Here is a 12,078-nt window from a genome sequence, read left to right as displayed (position 1 = left end):
GAAATTACAGTAGTCACATAAAAGTAAACTGTGCTCCATTTAAAATCCTGAAGAAAATGTTTTTCTTTTTCTTTTCCTGGTAACACATTTTTCTCATACACATTAAAACAAGTGGAAACATCCAAATTCCTTAGCCAGCTCTCTGAGGGGAAGGTGGAATATGGCTCACTTAGGCACAGTTTATGACTTCATTTCAAAAGTTTACAGTGTAAGGGCCATGAACCATAATACTCATGAGATTAATCATTTAAATGGAAGAATGTTAAGACCCAAGAATCCTCATGAAGCTTACACTGGGGAGAGAAGTGTGAAAAATTCATTGTGAGACCTGCGTTTCATAAGCTTGAACTCTTGGAAAACTGTAAAGAACTGGTTGCCCCATCTCTGAAAACAAAGCAAAGAGAATAAGTGGGAGGCAGAGAAGAAGGGAGATGAGTAATAAGGAAGAAGTAGGGAAAGGAAAGATGACAGGTGTTAACGAAGAGAAGGTGATTCAATAGTGTGCTTGAACCCAGGAAGAAAAATCATGAACCACATTGCCAATCAACTCGACCTTACATGTGATTATTGATACACTTGAGTTATTGCTTGATATAAGCATGGAACATTTTCTTATCTGAGTACAGCCCATAGACATACTATGAAGGAGAATGTGGATCAGTTAGTATTGAAAATGTAATAAATCGAATGGAACGCAGTGTGGTACCTTGTTCGATGGTTCTCAGTCTTAATGAGATTTTGCAACCTTGTTCACTAAATTCAGAGCAAACAATAGGAATTGTACTCTCTATCCTCAGCTGGTATTCCTTCCCATCTTCTGATATAGTGCTCAGTTCAGGTATTAACTAATATGAGAAAAATACCTGTGTCAGTGATGTTCAAATAGAACATATTCCTAAAGATCAATTTTGAAAACAAATTTTCTCAACAGATTGTCTTTCACTTAGTGAGCTGTTAATAACTCAATCATTGAGTTTTATTTAACTAAAAGCAGCCAATTAACATCAAACCAGTAAATATATATATATGAAACCTTCAGTGCCATTCGGAGAGTTTCAGCACCACTCTGAATTTAGGCTGAATCGCTTCCTCGACATAGGTTGGACAGCCTTGTGGCCAAGATGGATTCATTGACTCTGGAGGATGTCCATTTCTTTGCTGATGCCTACTGACACAGCCAGAGGAGAACCTGGTTACTTTCAAGGGTTTCATGTCACCATTGAGATTTATGTACTACTTAATATATGAATCAAAATAGCGTTGTCACCCACAATATCTAACTCCTCAGCTTGCTTCTGAGTTTTGTCTTCTAAGTTACATTTCCTGTGACGTATTGATACAGTCTGAGTCTTTCCAGTCCACAGGCTAGTCATGTGTAGTAGCAGAGATCTTTTGTTGTTCTCACAGCCTCGAGTCCTAGCTGTCTCTCTAAAGAATTGCTTCTTACTGCTATTTCTCTGTTAATCTAGTGAGAATCAGTGGCTGACCACCGATGTTGTTTAACTGTGTGTACCAATGCAGAACAAAAGGCTCCTGTGTTCCCAGGGTCAGAGCTCTGCTTCCTCTCCCACTACTAATTCATCGGACAATGTAATCCAGTCTTCTTGCACTCTACCCAAGTGCACATAGACTTTAGCTTGTCAAAGGCTTTTATCCTATCTCTGAGTCCTCTTCTCACAATTGGCCAATTTCCTATATTGTCTTTGAACAGGAAATGAATCCAATGCATCCTCAAATTCTATGAGTGAGATCCCCCACAACATTGCTCTCCTGCTTCCACCTCTTGATGGCGTTCAGTACTTTCCACTGACACAGTCTCCTGTCACTTCTTCTTACCCATTGGAATAACTCATCACTCTCATGCAGTGAGACTAGCAGCAACCAAAAGAATTATGTGGATTAGTTAGCACAGTTACGGCAAAGCATAAAGCCCAGAACTGCGAGTCATTTCTGCTTACTCCTAGGTGCTAGCCCTTCATTTGGTATTTGTCTTCAAGCAGGTACAATAACAAAACAGTAGCCTGCTTATAATTCGTAATAGAGTATCTGGTAGAATGACTTACAAAAATAGATCCTTTAGCTTATTCTGACTTGCGGTATTGTTTTTAGTTCCTTCTTCTCACAAGTCCATTAATTATGATGGCTTGACTTATGAAGTTTTACCTTATCACGATGTACAATTTTACATTCAGTAGAATTTATACTTTGATATTTGTCTTTTCTGAAACAAGCAATGTTCTGCAGCATATTTTCTCATAGTATTAGTATAATATTAGCTACCATCTATAACTCCCAGTCAGCCATGGTTCACAAAGGGTCAAGATCCAATATTCCACAGTGTGCTCATTGCTAAGATATGATGCCAGGAACTTAGATGCTTTGAATGATTTTTGATTTGCACTATTTTCAATTTGGGACGAGTTTACTGGGATACAAAGCCATCATAAGCCAAGGAACACCCCAAATTCAACCTATTTACATGTGTCTCAAACTTTGTTATATATGAGGATTATTCAGTTTTTCTTCAAAAATGCTGATTATTTAGTCCAGACTTTCTGATAAGGTTCAAGAACCATCATGGGAAAATCACAGCAAATAACCTTTCTCATTCATACTTACTACTACATACCATAATTCCTGCAAAAAATCCCTGGCTTTCAACAGCAATGCTTTGAACATCTGGTTTCTCCAATAAAAAGATGGAAGCACTGCAGAATATCTATGAATACAGTTAAGAAAAATCTTTTAGTAGTGACATTATAAAGAAATATGAAGATTATTATCCTTAAATCCTTTATTAAATTGTTAGTAAATGATCAAATTAAGAAACAGGGACTAGAGATAGGGCCAACAGTTAAGATCACTTGTTCTTATGGGGATTCAGGTTATAATCTTAGCACGCACATGGTGGTTCATAGCTCTCAAAAATTCCAGATTCAGAGGATCCAATAAACTTTCTGAGCTGCATGGCCATCAAATGCATACATAGTACACACACATGAAGACAAAACACTCACAAATAAAATAAAATGAAATAAATTAAATTAAAAATGTAAAGAACCACCTGGCCGGGAGGTTCCTGGAAGGGAGTGGAGGGAACCTCCAGCTCCTGCTGCAGGAGCTTCTTTGTTCCACACTACCTTGCCCCCTCCAAGTTTGCCCTTTTGTCTGTGGTGTCCTTGGACCAGGAACAGATCCTGCTCCTGCACTGAGAAAATACAGCCAGAGGGGGTCCTTAGATCCACTAGCATGACTGGCTTCAGTGCTGAGGGGCCCGAGGAGAGGCTGGACCAAGAAAATTCCCCAAGTACACAGTCAGTCACAGCAAAGATTAGACAAAGACGACAAGACTCTCCTGGCAGCATTTGAAGCAAGAAATGGGCAGGCACCAATGCAAGAATTCCTCCAACAACCTGAAAGGCAACATGACAACACCAGAACCCAGGGATCATGCAACAAGAAGACTTGAACACCCTATTCCAGAAGAAGTAGAAGAAATCTACTTTAAACATAACATTATCAAAATAAAAGAGGACCCTAAACAGGATGTGGAAAACTCCTTTAAAGAAATGGAGAAGACAAACAAAAAGGTAAAAAAAAAATGAATAAATCTCTCAAAGATACCCAAGAAAACCAAGAAAAAGCAATCAAACAGGTAATGGAAACAGTTCAAGACTTGAAAAATGATGTGGAGGTAATTAAGAAAACACAAACCGAGGGAAGGCTGGATATGAAAAATCTGGGTAACCAAACATGAACTACAGAGACAAGTATAACCAACAGAATACAAGAGATAGAAGAAAAACATCTCAGACGCTGAAGATATTATAGAGGAAATAAACTCATTAATTAAAGAAAACAACAAATCCAACAAATTCTTAACACAAAACATCCAGGAAATCTGGGACATCATGAAAAGACCACACCTAAGAATAATACGGGTAGAAGAAGAAGAATTACAACTCAAAGGCCCCAAAAATATAGTCAACAAAATTATAGAGGAAAACTATCCCAACCTAAAGAAGGATATTCCTATGAAGGTACAAGAAGCATACAGAACACCAAATAGACTGGATCAAAAGCAAAAAGCATCCCCTCATCATATAATAATAGTAAAAACACAAAACATACAGAATAAAGAGAAAATATTAAGAGCTGCAAGGGAAAAAGGTCAAGTACCACATAAACGGAAACCTATCAGAATTACTCCTGACTTCTCAAAGGAAACCATGAAAGCCAGACGGTCTTGGATAGTTGTACTGCAAACACTAAGAGACCGTGGATGCAAGCCCAGACTACTATTCCCAGCAAAACTTGCATTCACCATCGATGAGGAAAACAAGATATTTCAGGACAAACACAGATCTGAAATTATGTAGCCACAAACCCAGCCTTACAGAAAGTACTAGGAAGAAAACCACAAACTAAGGAAGCCAACAACACCCTTAATAACAGAGGCATCTGACAACCCTCCACTAGCACAACTCAAAGAAGAGAAACACACAAACACTACTACCAGGAAAAAATAACCGGAGTTAGCAACCTCTGGTCATTAATATCAATGGACTCAACTCACCTATAAAAAGGCACAGGTTAAGAGAATGGATATGGAAACAGGATCCAACATCCTGCTGTTTACAAGAAACACACCTCAACCTCAAAGACAGACACTAACTCAGAGTAAAGGGATGGGAAAAGGTTTTCCAATCAAATGGACCTAAGAAACAAGCAGGTGTGGCATTACAAATATATAACATAATTGATTTCAAACTAAAATCAATCAGAAGACATGTAGAAGGACACTTCATACTCATAACAGGAATAATTTATAAGGAGGAAGTCTCAATCCTGAATATCTACGCCCCTAGTATAAAAGCACAAACATATGTAAAAGAAACATTACTAGAACTCAAAGAATACATCAAACCCCACACTCTAATAGTGGAAGATTTCAACATTCCTCTCTTACCAATGGACAGGTCAACCAGACAGAAACTTAACAGAGAAATAAGAGAACTAACAGATGTAATGAACCAAATGAACTTAACAGACATCTATAGAACATTCCACCCAAACAGAAAAGAATATACCTTCTTCTCAGCATCTCATGGAACCTTTTTAAAAATTGATCACATAATTGGTAACAAAGAAAACATCCACAGATACAAAGAAATTGTAGTAACCACCTGTATACTATCAGATAACCATGTAATAAAGTTTGAATTCAACAACAATTATACCCCCCAGAAAGCCTAAAAACTCATGGAAACTGAACGGTCAACTACTGAACCACCACTGGTCCAGGGAAGACATAAAGAAAGAAATTTAAGTCTTCCTAGAATTCAGTGAAAATAAAGACACACATACACAAACCTATGGGACACTATGAAAGCAGTGCTAATAGGAAAGTTCATAGCACTAAATGCCCACATAAAGAAAATGGAGAAAGCTCATATTAGAGACTTAACAGCACAACTGAAAACTCTAGAGAAAAAAAAAAAAGAAGCAGACTCACCCAGGAGGAGTAGAAGACTGGGAATAATCAAACTGAGGGCTGAAATCAACAACATAGAAACACAGGAAACAATCCAAAGAATCAATGAAACAAAAAGCTGGTTCTTGGAGAAAATCACCAAGATTAACAAACCCCCATCCAAACTAATCAAGCGACAGAGAGAGAACATGCCAATTATTAAGATCAGAAATGAAAAGAGGGACATAACCACAGACACAGGAAATTCAGAGAATCATTACTACAAAAGCCTGTATGCCACAAAATTGGAAAATGTAAAAGAAATCGACATTTTTTAAGATAAGTATCATATACCAAAGTTAAATCAAGACCAGGTGAACAATTTAAATAGACGCGTAAGTCGCAAAGAATTAAAACTGTTATCAAAAACCTCCCTACCAAAAAAAAGCCCGGGTTCATATGGTTTCAATGCAGAATTCTACCAGAACATCCAAGAAAAGCTAATACCTATACTCCTTAATGTATTTTACAAAATAGAAACAGAAGTGTCATTGCCAAACTCCTTTTATCAAGCTACAGTTACCCTGACACCAAAACCACACAAAGACTCAATCAAGAAAGAGAATTACAGGCCAATCTCACTCATGAACATTGACGCAAAAATTCTCAATAAAATACTGGCAAACCGAATCCAAGAACACATTAGAAAAATTATCCATTATGATCAAGTAGGCTTCATCCCAGAGATGCAGGGCTGGTTCAACATAAGAAAATCTATTAATGTAATCCATCATATAAATAAACTGAAAGAAAAAACCATATGATCATTCATTAGATGCTGAAAAAGCATTTGACAAAATTCAACATCCCTTTATGATAAAAGTCTTGGAGAGACTAGGGATACAAGGGTCATACCTAAATATAATAAAAGCTATTTACAGCAAACCGACAGCTAACATCAAACTAAACGGAGAGAAACTCAAAGCCATCCCACTAAAGTCAGGAACACGACAAGGCTGTCCACTCTCTCCATACCTCTTCAATATAGTACTTGAAGTTCTAGTAATAACAATAAGACAACATAAGAAGATAAAGGGGATTTGAATTGGAAAGGAAGAAGTTAAACTTTCGTTATTTGCAGATGATATGATAGTGTACATAAGCCACCCAAAAAACTCTACCAAAGAATTCCTACAGCTGATAAACATCTTTAGTAATGTGGCAGAATATAAGATCAACTCTAAAAAATCAGTAACCCTCCTATACATAAAGGATAAAGAAGCAGAGAGGGAAATCAGAGAAGCATCACATTTCATAGTAGCAACAAATAACATAAAATATCTTGGGGTAACTCTAACCAAGGAAGTGAAAGATCTATTTGACAAAAATTTTAAGTCTTTGAAGAAAGAAATTGAAGAGGATATCAGAAAATGGAAGGGTCTCCTTTGCTCTTGGATTGGGAGGATCAACATAGTAAAAATGGCAATTATACCAAAAGCAATCTATAGATGCAATGTAATCCCCATTGAAAACCCAACAAAATTCTTCACAAACCTTGAGAGAAGAATAATCAACTTTGTATGGAAAAACAAAAAACCCAGGATAGCCAAAAGAATCCTATACAATAAAAGTACTTCTGGAGGCATTACCATCCCTAACTTCAAACCCTATTACAGAGCTACAGTAATGAAAACAGCCTGGTATTGGCATAAAAACAGAGATGTTGACCAATGGAATCAAATCGAAGACTTGTATATTAAGCCACAAACCTATGAACACCTGATTTTCGACAAAGGAGCTAAAAGTATACAATGGAATAAAGAAAGCATCTTTAACAAATGGTGCTGGAACAACTGGACTTCAACATGTAGAAGAATGAAAATAGACCCATATCTGTCACCTTGCACAAAACTCAAGTACAAATAGATTAAAGACCTCAATATAAAACTGACCATGCTGAACCTGATAGAATAGAAAGTGGGAAGTAGTCTACAACATATGGGCACAAGAGACCACTTCCTACGTATAACCCCAGCAGCACAGACATTAAGGGCAGGATTGAATAAATGGAACTTCCTGAACCTGAGAAGCTTCTATAAAGCAAAGGACACTGTCATTAAGACAAAAAGGCAACCTACTGAATGGGAGAAGATCTTCACCAACCCCGCATCAGACAAAGGTCTCATTTATAAAATATATAAAGAACTCAAGAAACTAGACGTTAAAATTCTGAATAACCCAACTGAAAAATAGGGTACTGAACTGAACAGAGAATTCTCAATAGAAGTTCAAATGGCCAAAAGACACTTGAGGTCATGCTCAACCTCCTTAGTGATCAGGGAAATGCAAATCAAAACAACTTTGAGATACCATCTTACACCTGTCAAATGGCTAAAATCAAAAACACCAATGATAGCCTATGCTGGAGAGGTTGTGGAGTAAGGGGAACACTCATCCATTGTTGGTGGGAATGCAAACTTGTGCAACCACTTTGGAAATCAGTGTGGCGGTTTCTCAGGAAACTGGGAGTCAACCTACCTCAGGATCCAGCAATTCCACTCTTGGGAATATACCTAAGAGATGCCCTATCATACTATAAAATCATTTGTTCAACTATGTTCATAGCAGCACTATTTGTAATAGCCAGAACCTGGAAACAACCTAGGTGCCCCTCAATAGAAGAATGAATAAAGACGGTGTGACACATATATACTTTAGAGTTCTACTCAGCGGTAAAAAAAACAATGATATCTTGAACTTTGCATGCAAATGGATGGAAATAGAAAACACTTTACTGAGTGAGATAACCCAGACCCAAAAAGAGGAATATGGTATGTACTCACTCATAAATGCATTCTAGCCATAAACAAAGAACATTGAGCCTAAAGTTCGTGATCCTAGAGAAGCTAAATAAGAAAGTGAACCCCCAAAAAACATATATTTATCCTCCTGGATATTGGAAGTTAACAAGGTCATCGGGCAAAAGTTGGGAGCAGGGGGATAGGATGGATTGGGGGGGAAGGGGAGATGGGGAGAGAGAAGGGAGAAGGGGAGTATTGGGGAGAGCTTGGGGGAATGGGATAATTGAGATGGAGGAAGGGTGGATATGGGAGCAGAGAAGAAGTTATCATAATCAAGGGAGCCATTTTAGGGTTGGCTAGAATCTTGGTTCTAGAGGGGTTCCCAGGTGTCCAAGGGGATTTCCACAACTAGTTCCATGGATAGCAGAGGAGAGGGTGCCTGTATTGGCCTTATCCTATAGCCACACTGATGAATATCTTGCATATCATCATAGAACTTTCATCGAGCGATGGATAGAGATAGAGACAAAGACCCACATTGGAGCACTGGACTGAGCTCCCAAGGTCCAGATGAGAAGCAGAAGGATGGAGAACATGAGCAAGGAAGTCAGGACTGCGAGGGGTGCATCCACCCACTGAGATGGTGGAACTGTTCTAATAGGAGCTCACCAAGGCCAGCTGGACTGGGACTGATGGAGCATGTGATCAAACTGGATTCTCTGAATGTGGCTGACAATGAGGGCTGGCTGAGAAGCCAAGGAAAATGGCACTGGGTTTTGACTCTACTTCATGGACTGGCCTTGTGGGAGACTAGTCTGTTTGGATGATCACCTTTCTAGACCTGGATGGATGGGGGAGGACCTTAGACTTCCCACAGGGCAGGAAACCCTGTCTGCTCTTAGGACTGGGGATAAATGGGGAGAGGGGATGGGGGGAGGGGGAGGGAAATGGGAGGAGGTAGAAAATTTTAATTAATTAAAATAAAAAATAAAAATTAAAAAAAGAATGACCAAGATCAAAAACAATGATGACAGCTTATACTGGAGGGGATATGGGGTACATGGAACACTATGTATAAACTCAACTACGTTCGTAGCAGCATTATTTGTAATTGCCAGAACCTGGAAACAACCTAGATGCCCTTCAACCAAAGAATGGTTAAAGAAGATAAAGTACATTTCCACAATTGAGTACTACACAGTAGAAAAAAATAACGACATCTTGAAATTTGCAGGCAAATGGATGAATCTCGAAAACATCATATTGAGTGAGGTAACCCAGACTCAGAAACATAAATATCACTTATAAGTGTCCTTTAGACATAAAGCAAAGAAAAACTAGCCTACAAGTCACAATCCCAGAGAACCTAGACAACAAAAAGAACCCTAAGAAAGACATCCATGGATTCAATCTACATGCGAAGTAGAAAAAGATAAGATCTTCTAAGTAAATACAGAGTGTGGGGATCATCAGAGAAGGTAGAAAGGGAGGGGAGAAGGAGGGCAGCAGATAAAAATATATAACTCGATAAAAACAATTTTAAATCATCCGGATCTGAAAGTCAATACATTCATGATAAGTATATACAAAGGGTTTTTTTTTTTTTTTTTTTTTTTTTTTCGCTAGAAGAGATCTGTATTTTGTATAGCTTTACATACCTTATCTCCAAGTCTGAGATTTATGCCATCAAGTTCTAAGAGGGAAAACGCCTGAAGAGTGCTCTCTTGTCTCAGCTCTTCTTTGATTTCTTGGGAAGAAAATCTAGACCAGGCTATGAGGAATCCTACTGAGTTGTTCATGGGGGGGACATCAAAAGCACACCTACAAAACACCTGTGAGTCAACCAGCTCCACTGTCACCTTCGGACTGCCTGGAGGTGGAGGAGGTGACACTGTGGATAGCCAGCCTGGTGGGAGGAAAGCACAGAAAGGAAGGAGTCAGGCATGCTGAAGAAAGAAAACAACCTTTCTAAAAAGGGAACTGAAGATAATAAATAAACTGGTGTTAACGTTGAGACTGACTTTAAGAAGACGGGGAGGCAAGTTTAAAAAAAATGATTATTTTTTAGAAGGCAACAACGGGAAACACTTGTGCTTAAACTATTATGCATATTGACTGACAACATGGTAACTTAACTCAAACTTAGGTTAATTGTGCAGAATCTTTGCAAAGTCTGGATTGTGAAAAATGGTTCACATTCCTTAGGCAATCATCTTTTCTAAACTAGAGAACAAACAAAATTTAGTCACTATACATTATAAGTTCTTATTTTCTATATAGCTATTTACCATAGCAACAAATCAAATATGTATTTTATAACTTGCTTTTAACTCAATCATCATAACTTGGGGTTCATTGCACGGTAGTTATTCTGGCAGTGAAATCTGAAGTCCTAGACAACTCTCTGACTCTTACCATTTTTCTGAATTTTCTTCTGGGACCCATATAAATAGTTCACGATTTGTTTTATAATTTAAGGCATTTGCAAAGTTAAATTGAAGAATTTGCAAGAATTTTGTTTTGTTTTAGAAATAGAAAAATATCATACTGATAAAATCTTACTAGACACTTTAAAAATATTCTGAGATACATGTTTTCCTATTACATTCATTATTATTTTGTGACAATTACAAAGTTATCTTTCCAGATCAGTCCTGCAGATTTTGGAAAGCTTGTGTTAAGGTTTTTCTATAGAGAAAACATAATTCAGATTCTTTCAAGCATCATTTTGTCAGACACCATATCCCAATGACTAACAGCAAATGATTCCTTTACAGTTAACAAAATTAATAACAACAAACATGTTGAAGTCTCTTGAAGAAAGGTCTTTGGGGGTTAGCTCAGGTTGGCCTGAAGCTTGGTCCTTGTGCCTCAGCCTCCCAAATGTGGAGATTAAAGTAATCCCAGATACAAATATGTTAGCAATTCCTTAAGCGAATTGACGATAGTCATAGGGAGTTTTTCACTCATGTTGCCTCAAATTCTCTACAGTTTTGAATAGCTTGTTTTTTCTAAGTAATTGCACAAATGTTTTAAATATTGCAATTTGAAAAATAAGTAATTAAAGAAGTTAAGTAAATAAGTTTGTCTGTTGTTTTCTGTGATTTAGGATTTGGAACCAGGACTTGAAAGTCTCTGTATCACTCAGTACACCTCCAGCACCAGCTGAAATGTATTTATTCAAAAAGGAAAAGAGTTTTATTTCTTTAATAACTGATACCTAGTTAGGAGATGCCTAATATCCATGGTATATCAATAATCATATTATGTGCTTATTGTTACAATGATTAAGGGATGCTGTCTTTTTTGTACTATTATAACCTAAAAACTAAAAGAAATAATAAACATTTAAATCACAGCCTCTAATGAGGCAGAGACTTTGAGACAGCATGATTGTTTGATAGAATTACTGGGAAAGATGCCTGCAAACCAATCTGCTACCAGAAGAGAACAGAGAATCAACCCAGGGATATTAATTATAGTAACTAGATGAAACTCCTAATTTTATGGAATCATATTTGTCTGTGGACACACTGAAATGACTAACTTTTGTCTGTTTGTTTTGAGGAGGGTTACTCTATAGAGCCAAAGCTGAACAGAAACCTACAGTAATCTTCCTGCTTCTACTGTTGTTGAAGATGCACACAGTGTGCTGGCTTTTGTACAGTTTTTTTGTATTTTTTCATATTATAAAAGAATATGAGCCAGTGGTTGGTGGGTTAGGCCTTTAATTCCAGCCCTTGGAAGGCAGAGGCCAGCAGACCCCTGTGAGTTCAAGCATGGTCTACAGAGCGAGTTCCAGGA

The 12,078-nt window shown here is 37.7% G+C and overlaps 1 protein-coding gene across 1 annotated transcript in view; it reads right to left on the bottom strand.

Annotated features, from left to right (window-relative positions):
* Positions 1 to 12,078, bottom strand: part of Vwde (von Willebrand factor D and EGF domains) — a 57,433-nt gene that overhangs the window by 34,933 nt on the left and 10,422 nt on the right. Inside the window, exons 5-7 of the mRNA XM_050145878.1 lie at positions 9,933 to 10,180; positions 2,630 to 2,719; positions 707 to 845 (exon numbers count right to left, since the gene is read on the bottom strand). Coding sequence (XP_050001835.1) covers positions 707 to 845; positions 2,630 to 2,719; positions 9,933 to 10,180 — 477 coding nt within the window. The remainder of the gene's footprint in view (positions 1 to 706; positions 846 to 2,629; positions 2,720 to 9,932; positions 10,181 to 12,078) is intronic.

This window comes from Alexandromys fortis, unplaced genomic scaffold (assembly GCF_014885135.2).
Source record: "Alexandromys fortis isolate MF-2015 unplaced genomic scaffold, M_Fortis_MF-2015_v1.1 scaffold_34, whole genome shotgun sequence".
NCBI classification, from domain to species: Eukaryota; Metazoa; Chordata; class Mammalia; order Rodentia; family Cricetidae; genus Alexandromys; species Alexandromys fortis.
Note: the sequence above shows the minus strand (reverse complement) of the source record. Positions and strands in the feature narration are given on the sequence as shown.